Source organism: Garra rufa, chromosome 13 (genome assembly GCF_049309525.1).
Source record: "Garra rufa chromosome 13, GarRuf1.0, whole genome shotgun sequence".
In the NCBI taxonomy this organism is placed as follows: Eukaryota; Metazoa; Chordata; class Actinopteri; order Cypriniformes; family Cyprinidae; genus Garra; species Garra rufa.
Window position 1 is genome coordinate 3720659 of NC_133373.1, and position 13992 is coordinate 3734650.

The window sequence follows — 13992 nt, forward strand, 5'->3', positions numbered from 1 at the left end:
TCAGTTACAAACTTACATTTGTGAGAAATAAAAGATTTTATCTTATAATTCTGACTCTATAACTTGGAACTGGACGTTTATATTACGCAATATCTCACAACTCTGGCTTAATTTCTCAGAAGTTTATATCGCGATTCTGACTTATAACTTGCAATTGTGAATTGATATCATGTAATTCTGAGGAAAAAAGTAAATTGTGAGTTACAAACTCAAATTTGCTAGGAGAAGTCTGAACTATGAGTTTTTATCATACATTTCTGACTTTATAACTTGGCTTTGCTGGTTTATATCATGCAATTCTAATTGTATATCTCACAATTATGACTATAACTTGCAATTGAGTTTGTCACATGATTTTAAGAAAAAAAATTAATATTGAGTTACTAACTCAGAAAGTCAGAATTGCGAGTTTATATTGCACAATTTTGACTTTGTAAGTAACACGTCATGTCATATTTAAAAAATAATAATAATAATGTTAAAATAACCATTTTAACATATTTTATTGTCATTTCTGTCATGCAGTGATTAATTTTAATCTTCTGTCTTTCATCCTCTCTCATTCTCTGTAGATCAACTGACTGTAGGTTGCAAGGACTTGTGTTGCGACGTCAGATGCAGTCTCTCTCTGAGCTGTTGTCTCCAGGTTTACAGGAAAGCTATGCAGAATCCTGTGACAGTTTAACTGAAAGCCAGGATCCCATTGCTGCAGCCCAGGAGATTCAGATCTCCCTCAAAGAAGGCCTGCCGGAAAACCTGCTCCCAGAGGGCTTTCTGGATACCCTAGTGACATGCTTGACACAGTTTGCACACAACCGGGCACAGGATTCGGTCCAACTTGCCCGGTCTGGAGTTTTCTGGGTGAACATGGGTCTGCTGCAAATCCAAGTTTGGGCTCCACAAACAATATTTGACCCGGCAGTAAAAAGGGCGTATAAACTCCGCTATGCACAAGAGGAGGTGAGACAAGCTTGCAAGTGGTTGCTTTTGTGAGATTTCTGGAGAACTTTTGCAGCCTTACAACTACATGCAAATCAAGATGATTTCTTTGTGTTTCTCAGCTTGCTTTGCTACAGGAAGAGTGGAGAGGGCGGAGTCTGTCCTCACAGATGCTCACAGGGGCAGAGCTTGAGGAGAGTAGCACAACCGATAACTTCCAACATCCTCGCATCAGGTACTGAATATGATATGATGGATATGAGAGATTTTCAGCTAATATTCACTGATACTCAATATTAAATCATTTATGCTCAATTGCCCTGAGTATCCATTTCTCATATTGTACATCAGTGATGTTTAGTTAAAATTCCAAGAGGTCTTTTCTCTATATTTCCTTCCGAGGAAAGGTCTGGACAATACTTTTTTGGAAAAATTAAAAAATTCCGATTGGAGCAGCAGTAGTATTTTAAAAGAAAACATTCCTAAACAGTCAAGATATACATTACATTTTAAGATATTGGGCCCCTAAAGGCAAATAAGTGGTGTCAAAAAAACTTTTTTTCAATATTTCTAGAATCAGTGAGTGAAAACCGCTTGAATAAATTGACTTAAATTTAAAGTAAAGCTTTTCATGTAACTGATTAATTCAGGAAAAAGTAAACTGAGTTACAAACTCACATTTGCAAGAAAAAAGTCAGAATTTCTAATATTTTATCTCACAATTCTGACTTTATAACTCGCAGTTGTGCGTTTATGTCAAGTAATTCTGAGAAAAAGAAAATTGTGAGTTACAAACTCACATATGCGAGAAGAAATCCAGAATTGTTTATATCTCACAATTCTCACTTTATAACTCACAATTTTAAGTTTATATCACATAATTCTGAGGAAAAAAGGATATTATGAGTTACAAACTCACATTTGCGAGAAAGTCAGAATTGCAAGTTTATATTCCACAATTTTGACTTCATAACTCGTAATTGCATGTATATATCTTGCAGTTCTGACATTATAACTCACAGTTGTGAGTTTATGTCAAGTAATTCTGAGAAAAAGTAAATTGTGAGTTACAAACTCACATATGCGAGAAGAAAGTCAGAATTGTTTATATCTCAGTTCTGACTTTATAACTCGCAAAAGTGAGTTTGTATCACGTTATTCTGAGAAAAAACGAAATTGTGAGTTGCAAACTCACATTTGCGAGAAAAAAGTCAGAATTGCAAGTTTATATCTCAATTCTCACTTCATAACTCACAATTTTAAGTTTATATCGCATAATTCTGAGGAAAAAAAGAAAATTATGAGTTACAAACTCACATTTGCGAGAAAGTCAGAATTGCAAGTTTATATTCCACAATTTTGACTTCATAACTCATTATTGCATGTATATATCTTGCAATTCTGACATTATAACTCACAGTTGCAAGTTTATATCTCACAATTCTGACTTTATAACTCGCAGTTGTGAGTTTGTCAAGTAATTCTGAGAAAAAGTAAATTGTGAGTTACAAACTCACATATGCGAGAAAAAAGTCAGAATTGCAAGTTTATATCTCACAATTCTCACTTCATAACTCACAATTTTAAGTTTATATCGCATAATTCTGAGGAAAAAAAGGAAGTTATGAGTTGCAAACTCATATTTGCGAGAAAAAAGTCAGAATTGCAAGTTTATATTCCACAATTTTGACTTCATAACTCGTAATTGCATGTATATATCTTGCAGTTCTGACATTATAACTCACAGTTGCAAGTTTATATCTCACAATTCTAAGAAAAAACTTAAGAGTTGTCAGATAAAAAGTCACAATAACCTTTTTTTATTTTTTATTCATTGACTGAAACGGGCTTCCATACTTATTGGGCATAATATGAAAAAAATAGCTTGTTATCTGTGCTGGCCAATTTTTATGTTGGTCCATCTCTTCAGTTTTCCAATTGAATGCTGGAATCTTTTGTGTACTTGTAGGTACTTGTGGATCCGTATGCAGCAGGTGAAGGAGCAGATTTGCGAACTGAGTCGTAAACAAGCCTGCCGCCCCCCAGACCCCCAATATGGCCGTCTGTATCAAGAACTCCAGCACTACCTGTGCAGCATTGGCCAACCAGCCGCAGTGGGCGACCTGCTCTCCCACCTCCTGAAGGCCTTACAGGCCCCGGGGCCAAAATCAAGGCTGGGAATTCAGGGTTTGTTGAAGGAAGAGGCTGTGTGGCAGGCTTCACAGCACCGCTTTACCCAGCGTCTGGTTGAGGAGTACCCGCTCTATCCTGATGTGGTTGTGCCTCTACGGGCAGCGATTTTGCAAGTACAGCACGGCATGCGACTCCTGGCTTCTCAGGTGTCCTCCTCGATGACTGCCCAACCGGGTCTGGCACGACTCGTGTCCACTATGCTAGCTTTTCCCAGTCCAGCGGCATCCTCTGATCTGGCCTGTGCGGACTACCTGTGTTCAAGGGAATGCTTGCATATGCTAAAGGGCCTGGGAAAGCAGTTGCCTGCAGCAGAGGTCAGCCGTGTAATCCCAGATCATGCAGTTTTGTTGTTGAATGCGCTGCTGTACATACAGAGTCACACACTGAGTGCCGGACATCTCAGTGCCGAGACGCAAAAACTCTTCAGACATGTTTGCCAGGTGAGATATGAAGTACAAATATCCCAAAGCAGAAGAATTATAGTTTAGTTATTAATTAATGCGGTCCTTTTGGATTTTTATAATAAATAAATGTGACCCTGGACCACAAAACCAGTCATATGGGTTAGTTTTTTAACATTATAAATAATGTATGGTTTGTTAGAATAGGACGATATTTGGCCAAGATACAACTATTTGAAAAACTGGAAATTGAAGGTGCAACAAATTCAGAATATTGAGAAAATCGCCTTTGAAGTTGTCCAAATGAAGTTCTTAGCAATGCATATTACTATTCAAAAATAAGTTTTGATATGTTTACGGAAGAAATTTTACAAAATATCTTCATGGAACATGATCTTTACTTAATATCCTAATGATTTTTGGCATAAAAGAAAAATCGATAATTTTGACCCATACAATTTATTGTATTTTGGCCATTGCCACAAATATATCTGTGCTACTTAAGACTAATTTTGTGGCCCAGGGTCACAAATAAATAAGTAAATAAGACTTATGCATAATAAATTGTTTTGGTACAATTTATGTACTTTTTTTAGTGTGTTATTTTGTGTTATTTCTTTGTTTTCAGTTCAGTTTAATTTTTTTTATTTTAGTAAGTTATGTTTAGTCATTTATATTCATTTTTTTTTCTATATAGCTTTAATTTTTACTTAGTTTTAATTTTTATTACTTCATCTGTTCTGCTGGTTTCATTTCTCATTTTCATTTGAGTTTTTTAAGTTAAGATTTACATCCGATACTTTATTTTAATGTTTTATTTTATTTTTGAAAAATAATTAATGAATTTTCATGATTTTAAATATTTTTATATATCTGGACCACAAAACCAGTCTTAAGTAGCACGGGTATATTTGTATGCCCTAAATCATTAGGATATTAAGTAAAGATCATGTTTCATGAAGATATTTTGTACATTTCCTACCGTAAATATACAAAAACTTAATTTTTGTTTATTAATATGCATTGCTAAGAACTTCATTTGGACAACTTTAAAGGCTATTTTCCCAGTATTTTGATTGCACCCTCAGATTCCAGATTTTCAAATAGTTGTATCTTGACCAAATATTGTCCTAACAAACCATGCATCAATGGAAAGCATATTTATTTCAGATGATGTATAAATCTTAATTTTAAAAATTGGCCCTTATGACTATGTTTATGGTTTTGTTGTCAAGGGTCACAATTTAGTATATAGATATGGACATTCTGTGTGAGAGGAAAAGTGTATACTGGTTGTATTTGAATAACAATTTAAATAAATAAATAATTCATTTTTATATTATTGTATTAAAGCCAAAAAAAACTAAATAATATATTCCGAAAAATAATTACTCAGCATATTTTATATTTATTAGACGTATAAACCTGCAGAGAAACTTATTTATTAAGTATAGTTAAATTGTTTAGTGTCTTTGACGAGGCTTTCACAGTCTTTTGTGAGCAAGCTTATTGCGATGTTGATGGGAGTGAATTTGTGACACGCTGTGATGTTTTTTTCAGGCTATAGTGAATGAATGGGACGAGCAGGAGAAGAGAGCGAGAGAAAAAGAGCAGATGGAAGCTAGTTTGTACCGCAATCGCACTCGTCTACATGGGACAGGCCTAACAGAGGACCAGCAGGAAGAAAGAGAGTTCAGACGCTCTTTCCCCTCTTACCACAAGGTAAACACAGACTAAAAGGGTCAAATTAGGAATTTTCGTAATTATTCAGCTGAATAAATTATACTGAACAATGACACGACGCAAACAAATAGAGGCGCACACTAATGCAGCAAACATGTGGGCAGTGTGGAAGTTGTTAAAACTGTCCAAGAAAGAAGCAAAAATCATTCCAAGCACCGACAGCGAGAGACTGTTTAGTACCGCATCGCATGTCTTCCATGAGAAGAGAAAGGGCTGGTTGTTGCTGGTTACTGTATGATGACTGAAATCATGAAATGACCTTAAACCATTAGTAAATAAACTACAGAACGTTATGTTGTCTAATACACGCACAAATTGTATTTATTCTGACAGCGCTGCACCAGCTCCTTACCCAGAGTTCAAAAAGTGGCAGAGAAATCTGTGTGATGTGAATCATTCATAAATCTGCTGCTGTCAGCAAAAAGTAGTACTGAGGTCTTCTTGCGGGTTTCCATCAAAATAAAAGTCAACATTCATAAATGTTAGTATTGTAATATTACTGTTCTGTAAAATAAAATAAAAAAGTAAGACAAAAATAATGAGAGCAATCATTACAACAGCTCTATTAATACATTTACTATAACATTCTCCTTTGCTCAGCAAGGCTGCATTTATTTGTACGTTAAAAGCACATGCCTGCTTCAAGAAGGGGGTCTTAAAAATGGACAAAGAATATTATTTTACTAACTTATTCATTTTAAGTTAAATTGTGCTTTGTTGGTAGGCTATAGTCTACTAGCATGTTAAAAATGTTCAGTGTTAAATAAATATTTTTAAATTGTTGTTTTGTGATTGATTTTTTAATTTTTAATTTTGAAAAGCAAGACAAAACTGTTTAATTTTGTTCAGCTTCGGCCAAGAATTTTCATTTCGGTGCATCCCTAGGTCAAATGCAAGTTTTTATGTCTGATTTAATTTAATTCCACTGTTGTTAAATCAGTAGGTGCTTGCTTTGCCTTCATCATTAATCTGTTTTCTCTATTTTTCCCACAGGATTTTGCTGATATCACTTCAGAACCTAGTCTGGATCAGCCAATAATCATAGAGGACGACGATGATGTGGATTCGGAGGAATCGTCTAGTGAGACGAGCGGCTTCCTGTTAGTCAGCAGCATGAGCACAGTGGTTCAGGTCCATCAGAGACTCTGCTTGTCCTACGCTCAGTCACTGTGGTACCAGCCCAACATGCCAATTAACCACACCAAAGACCACGTCAGTGCCCTGGTTTCATCCTATCAAAGCACAGCGCCACTGATAGCCCGCTTCTACCATCTAATGGGTATGAAGGCTTGATTTATTACAAATTAGAAAACCTCAGCCTATATTGCATTCATCTGATCTTTTAATTTTATTCCCTGCTCTCTCAGACTGTGAGGTGGACGCTAAGTTGATGGGCTCTCAGCTTCTCCTCAGCACTTTGCTCCAGAACACTGTGACTGGTTCTGGAGGTCCGGCTGAACTGATTCTCCAGGGTGATGGGCCGTATGACTTCTACAGAGACCCTAATATGAGTCAGGCCCGGATCTGTCTGCCAGCGCTGGAACAGCTGAGTAAGGCTGTGAGACAGCGCCTGAACGACTGGCCCGAACACCCTGCGCTTGTTCAGGTGAGAGAGGCTGTTATTGTCACTGTTGTTGATCTGATCTGTTTCAGGTTTTTTTGAAATTGGTTTTGAAGGGATCCCCAAGTAACGCAAGGAAAATTAAGAGACGAGAATAGATTTTATAAAATGTACACAACTGTTCAGAGTTTGGGGTTGGTAAGATTTTTTATTGTTGTTGAAAGTCTCACCAAAGATGCATTTATTTGACCAAAGATTCTGTAAAATATAGTAATGTTGTGAAATATGATTACAGTTGTGACCCTGGACCACAAAACCAGTCTTAAGTAGCATAATATATTTGTAGCAAAAGCCAAAAACAGATTGTGTGGGTCAAAACGAAAAGCATTAGGATATTAAGTAAAGATCATGTTCCATGAAGATAGTTTGTAAATTTCCTATCATAAATATATCAAAACTTAATTTTTGATTAGTAATATGCATTGCTTTAGAACATCATTTGGACAACTTTAAAGTCGATTTTCTCAGTATTTAGATTTTTTTTGCACCCTCAGATTCCAGATTTTCAAATAGTTGTATCTCTGCCAAATTTTGTCCTGTCCTAACATAACTATACATCAATCTAAAGCTTATTTATTCAGCTTTCAGATGATGTTTAAATCACAATTTCAAAAAAATGATCATTATGACTGGTTTTGCGGTCCAGGGTCACAATTTAAAATAGCTGTTTTCTTTATTCTGTATTTTTTAATGAATAAAAAGTTCAGAAGAACAGCATACCTTTGAAATCTTCTGTGACATTATAAATATCTATACTGTCACTTTTGATCAGTTCATTGCATCTTTGCTGAATAAAATGATTGAATTCTTTAAAAAAATATATGTATCGTGAAAAACACTTACTGCATTAAAAATAATGGGTATTTTCTCACAGATCTCATAAAGTTATAATCACAATTTGGGCTCTAATATTTGGTGTCAAGTATGGTAATAATCCTTTGGTTTAATTAACATTTGAGAACTTCAAATCTCAATCTGCTATGAAATGTGTTAAAACGTTTGTCTTTTTCTGTTGTATTATGTGTCCCAGATCATCATAGTAATAGAGAGGATATTGGCGTTCAGTCTGTCCAGCCCTCTAGCAAAGTTCCTAAACGGTCTGGAAATCCTGCTCAGCAAATCACAGGTAGAGGAATCATCTCACACACTAGTCAGTAGTATCCTGACCATTTGTGCACAGCTTAGGTCAGCAGTTTCATCAGTTTGAGAGCAGTTCTTCTCATTTTTCCTTAACAGGACTGGGAAAACAATGCTAGCCGGGCTGTGTCTCTTAGGAATGAGCTGGAAGCTATCACACAACTCATCATCCAGTGGAGAAAACTTGAGCTCAAGTAAGTAGTGAAACATGAAGTCCTAAACTGATTTTGAAGGTTGTTTTAATCTGTGATCTAACTAGTTTAATCTGTATCTCTGCAGCTGCTGGTCGAGCAGCCTAGATAACGCATTGAAGCGCCATGCTGAGAATTCAACCAAGCACTGGTTGTCCATTTACCAGCTCATAGAGAGATACCTACAGGAGCAGAGGACTGACTCCAGACATGGTGATTGAAATGCACTTTTATAGATGCAGTACTACATGTTTCATCCTCTGCTTTGTATTTTGTGCATTTAATCTGTTTGCATTGGATGACACTTTTCTTGTCGAATAGATGACGCCGTGGAGCATCTTTCCCTCTCGTCAATCTCATCCACCCTGCAGGCCTTCATTGAAGGCTCCACCATAGGAGAGTTTTCCATCCGCTTGTCCATGTTGCTTGGTTTTCACTGCCACGTCCTGCTGGCTCCCAAACAGGAAGGACATGGTAAGAGAAATCTGGATTGCATCATATATACGGACAGAACAATACTGCCCTCCAAAGGCAAAGCGCAGTAACTACATATTTGGTCAAAATTGAGTTAAGGCTTAAAATGGACTTTGTGACAACTGTTTTGTCTTGTGGCAAAGTCTCCTGGTTAAATTGTGTCCCGTTTCAGAGATGAGAGTTTCAGTATGTTTGACTAGCTGGTGTAAAAACTTTAAAGGCATTTTTCTCAGTTTCAGTGTTGGCGTAGTTACTGCACTTTGCCTTTGGAGGGCAGAATGCATGTGCAATGTTGATATAATATTTATTTTAACATCATCTAACATCTATGACAAATTGGTGACTATGCAGGCCAGATTAAATAAATGACTTTTTCTTTTTATCCTCTCAGAGTCACTTTGCAGTCTGCTGTGGAATCTCTATAAATATTACACACAGTTCTCAGAGAGCATCCAGGCCAAGATCACCCAGCTGAGGTCTCCTATAGAGAAAGAGCTCAAAGTAGGTGAAACCAAAGCAAGCAAGATTGTCAGATGTAATTTTTTTTTTTGGTGTCTCCGTTACTGTAATGTTTATCTTCCTGATTATAGGACTTTGTCAAAATCTCCAAGTGGAATGATGTCAGTTTTTGGTCCATCAAGCAGTCAGTGGAGAAAACACACAGGTGAGGTTGATTGACTTGATGTTACATAAACAGTTGGGGGTCAGTAAGGTCCAAGCATCAAATCAGATTTCTGAAGGATCCTGAAGGAAAATTCATCTTTGCCATTACAGAAATAAATGCATTTTTTAATTTATAAAAATAAAAGTTACTCATTTAAATTGTATTAATAGTTACTTGTACCGTATGTTTGATTAAATAAAATGGTGAGCAGAAAAGACTTAAACAGTAAAATATTATTGTAAATTAAATATTTTTGAAAACTTTTTAACACATCATTAACGCATTTCTATTATTTCAGGGTTATTGCATGTCCTTAAAGTCTTACATTTATCTGTATCAAATTAAAGGCCAAAATTATTCAAATGTTATAAGAAAGTCTAAAATCTATGCTTTCATTTAATAAAAATGAACGCTGCACTTTATCGAGTACTGCGTTTACTGGTGAAACCACTATATTTCTGCCGTTATGAAAGCCCCACCTTCTGACAGAGAATGAATTGTTTTTTTTAATAAGCTCTTCTGCTGTTTTTGTTCAGACCAATGCAAAAATCTAACTACTGTATATTCATATGCAGGAAACACACAACTGTAAAAGTGAACTGGTGGATCGACAAGAAGCTAATGCGTAGTAAAAATCTTAACAATTAAGACACTGTGATATGTTTAATTCATTTAAATTTAAAATGTAATTTATATTATGTTATTAGATTAATATAATAATTGATGATAATGGTTTAAATTAATGTAATAGTTGATTCTTTCGACTTATCCGTTTTCTTTAAAATGGTTTAAAGGTTCAAATGTGAAGTTTATTATTTAATAAAACTTTTTTGTTTTTGTTTGCTTTTTACAGTCATTTTACAGTTAGCATAAATATTGCCCAATCCTGCTTCAATTGTATTAAAGGAGTAGTTCACTTCCAGAAAAAAAATGTACAGATAATGTACTCACCTCCTTGTCATCCAAGATGTTCACGTCTTTCTTTCTTCAGTAGTACAGAAATGATGTTTTTTAAGGAAAAAATTCAGGAATTATCTCCATATAGTGGACTTCTATGGTGCCCACAAGTTTGAACCTCCAAAATGCAGCTTCAAAGGGCTGCATATGATCCCAGCCATGGAATAAGGGTCTTATCTAGCAAATCAATCAGTCATTTTCTAAAATAAATAAATAGATAACATGAAAAGTTTTCCTCAAAAAACAATTTCATTAAGTACGTTATCCGTAAATTTAAGTTCTGAAAGTGAACTACTCCTTTAAGCTTATTTGTGCAGATCCTAAATTTATTTATCAGGATATTTATTACATTTAAGCACTAGACTAGTTGTGTTATGTTATATTTAACATTAAACTGGCTGCAGTGGTTTTAAAATCATGTTTTGACATTTGTCTGTTATCAGGACCCTGTTTAAGTTTGTAAAGAAGTTTGAGGCGGCACTAAAGGAGCCGTGTACACCGTGTCTGGTGGAGCGGGGCAGTAGCAGCAGCATGGATGATGTGGATTCACAACCTGAGGACACTCCTCTGCACAAGGTTCATCGAGCACTGAAAACTGCCCTGCCTGGAAAGGGCAGAGATCTACAGGTATCATACGGTCAAGCTGAAATAGCAACTTCAAACTGTCATATATTAAATCAGAATCAGAATGAGCTTTTTTGCCAGTTATGTTTACACATACTAGAAATTTGTTGTAGTGACAGAAGCTCCTCAGTGCTACAGAAACCATTTTTTCTGTGTTCGACGAAGCGTTACCATCAAAAACTAATCCACTGCAAATCAAAGCTGCTTGATAATTGAGACTTTTTAGGTTATTTGGGGTTTAAAAAAAGGATTGAATGTATTTTTATAATTGTAGAGTGCTAAGACACAATTATATGCAAACACCATGTAATTTACTGTATGTAGTTCTTCTTTAACCAATGCCCTCAGTGCTTCTATTGACATGCCTTGATTCGTAAGTTGCTTTTGATAAAAGCATCCGCTATATGATTAAATGTTAAATGTAATCTTGAATTCTAAAGGATTTCCTGTTATTAAACAGCTATGTTGTTCATATCATGATCCTTATGGTGTCTTTTTGTAACAAAGTTATATTAACAAACACTAACACTTGTAACATTTTCATGCGTCAGGCTGATGGTCCAGAGGAACTCTCGTCTGATAAAGAGCCCTCATCTCTCCAAGGCCGTCTGCCTGTCCTCACAAGAAAGATGAAGAAGCTGTGTGTGCAGCTAGTAAAGAAGACCTCTCTTCCGGAGCTCTCAGAAGACCTGGATCAGTTCACAGGTATCACTGTTTGCCCTCAATCATAGGCTGAGAACTTAATGGAGGAGTTTTTATGTTCTGATTAGTTAACTATATAATGCTGTCATATTTGCTGTAGTCCGTCTATTAGAGTTTTCTCGATATGTTCCAGCTTGTGTTGGTAGCTTATTAAAAGGCATGTGGATGTGTGAATTTTGAAAATGGTTAATGAATGAAAAAACGTAACTTTTTCTCTAATTTGTTATTGTTCCAGCCGAGATCATTACCAATGTGCAAGCCCTCCAGAGCCTGACGGTGGACCGCAGCGTGGAGCAGGAGAAGCAAAAGGCAGAGGTCAAACACATCCTTCTGCAGAAACAGAGAGCGCTTGCGGATCTCTTCAAGATGCTTGCACAGATTGGTCAGTCTGAGTCATTTCATGTGCTATTAGAAAATAGATTTTTGCAGTCCTGAAAAAAAAAAATGGAAATATCAGTTAAATTATAGGAATTTTATTATAAAATGAATAAATCTTTAATAATAGGGATGTAACCAAGGTTATTATAGTTACTAGTTATAGTACTTTTTTTAAATTAGTGTTATTTTACTATAGTTTTCAAATTTGCAATAAAATTTAGTTTAGTTTTAATTCGTTTCTTTAACAATTTTGTTAGCTTTTAGTTTAGTTTTTATATAGTTTAGTTTCAGTTTTAGTTTGTTTTTAAGAGACCAATTGGAGATCATGATTTCCCCGCAAATCTAAACTAAGCAAAATAATGTGAGACAAAATATAAATTGCTGCAGTCTATTTAAGTGTTTAATTCATTTGAATAAATTATTAAACATATTAATACACCAATTTTTAATATAAAATTTATGAATCTCTCTATTCGATGGCAAATACATTTTTTAACAATTACTTGTTTCCACCTAGTGGCAAGACAATGCATTTGACACAAACATTATTTGAAGGGCCAATTACTTTCAAAAGATGATGTGCTCTATTTTGATCTCTATTATTTTTCCATCCTAGGTGAGAATGCAATGATTACAAAAACAAATTTATTTTTGATAATTATTATTGATAATTATGTTGTTAGTTTTGTTTAGTTTTAGTTTTTTATTTATTTTGACATTTTTATTTTAGTTTGCCAAAATGTTTTCTGATCAGTCGTTTTCCTTAGTTTTAGTTTTCGTTTATTGGTTTGTACAGATAAAAATAGCTAAAACCACTATATTTCTGCCGTTCCAAAAGTGCCACCTTCTGGCAGAGAATTAATTAGTTTTTTTCAATAAGCTCTTCTGCAGTTTTTGCTCAGACCAATGCAAAAACCTAACTATATTCATATGCAGCAAACACACAGCTGTAAAAGTCAACTGATGGATCGACAAGAAGCTCATGCTAATGCATTATAAAAATCTTAACAAGACACTGTGAAATGTTTAATTCATTTAAATTTAATATGTAATTTATTTTATGTTATTAGATTAATATAATAATTGATTGCTTAAATGGTGTATTTAAATGAATCAAACGATTTAAAGGTTGAAATGTCAAGTTTATCATTTAATAAAACTTTTTTTGTTTTTGTGTGCTATTTACAGTCATTTTACGGTTAGCATAAATATTGCCCAACCCTGCTTTAATGGTATTTAAAAGCCAAAATGTACAGATAATGTATTCACACAGACAGGACACAGATGAAGCCACTCCCATAAAATGTACAAATGGCCGCACCCACTCTTACAGAAAAAATAAGCTTGATATGTAAAAAATCGGTTCATTTTCTATAATCTTGAAGTGTATGGAGACAGCAGGTTGATTGAGTTTTGTTTCTGTCCAGGTCTGTCCTATCGTAAGGGTCTGAATTGGGCTCATACAGCAGACCCAGATGAGACGCTGTGTCTGCAGCCAATGGAGATGAAGATAGCCCTGTCTGCAGTCAAGACACAGGACAACACAGAGCACACGTATGTAATCATCATCTACAGACTAGTGTCTTTCTTGTAGCTAAGGATCAGGCCCTGATTTTGGTATTAAATAATGTTTATTTAATAATGTCTCAGGTTATTTGCGGAGATGATGGATGCATGGGAAGGCTGTGAGAAGTATTACTATCGATCCTGGGCCAGACGCAACGCCATGCTGACAGCATTACAGAGCTCTGTTAAGGTGAGGGCCTCAAATCCATATAATAAGGAAAATGAAGTATCTGCTTTAGATTTAAAGTGGGATTTATTTCTAATTCGTGCTCTGTCCTTTTAGGAGCTTGGGCTGGGAAATATACAGCGATGTAGAGGTTTCTCTTCTCACCTGTTTAAACTTTTGCTGAGGCAAAGACGAAGACTTGCCGGACTCACACAGAACTGGGTCCAGCTCAGGTA

The 13992-nt window shown here is 35.4% G+C and overlaps 1 protein-coding gene across 1 annotated transcript in view; it reads left to right on the forward strand.

Moving 5' to 3' along the window:
* mdn1 (midasin AAA ATPase 1) overlaps window positions 1-13992 on the forward strand; it is a 79428-nt gene that overhangs the window by 46574 nt on the left and 18862 nt on the right. Inside the window, exons 56-73 of the mRNA XM_073816605.1 lie at window positions 573-960; window positions 1062-1174; window positions 2909-3572; window positions 5094-5255; window positions 6270-6555; window positions 6644-6882; window positions 7928-8023; window positions 8134-8228; window positions 8314-8438; window positions 8547-8699; window positions 9091-9200; window positions 9290-9363; window positions 10764-10947; window positions 11496-11649; window positions 11882-12028; window positions 13452-13578; window positions 13675-13780; window positions 13874-13989. Of these exons, the coding sequence (XP_073672706.1) occupies window positions 573-960; window positions 1062-1174; window positions 2909-3572; window positions 5094-5255; window positions 6270-6555; window positions 6644-6882; window positions 7928-8023; window positions 8134-8228; window positions 8314-8438; window positions 8547-8699; window positions 9091-9200; window positions 9290-9363; window positions 10764-10947; window positions 11496-11649; window positions 11882-12028; window positions 13452-13578; window positions 13675-13780; window positions 13874-13989 (3339 nt within the window). The remainder of the gene's footprint in view (window positions 1-572; window positions 961-1061; window positions 1175-2908; window positions 3573-5093; window positions 5256-6269; window positions 6556-6643; window positions 6883-7927; window positions 8024-8133; window positions 8229-8313; window positions 8439-8546; window positions 8700-9090; window positions 9201-9289; window positions 9364-10763; window positions 10948-11495; window positions 11650-11881; window positions 12029-13451; window positions 13579-13674; window positions 13781-13873; window positions 13990-13992) is intronic.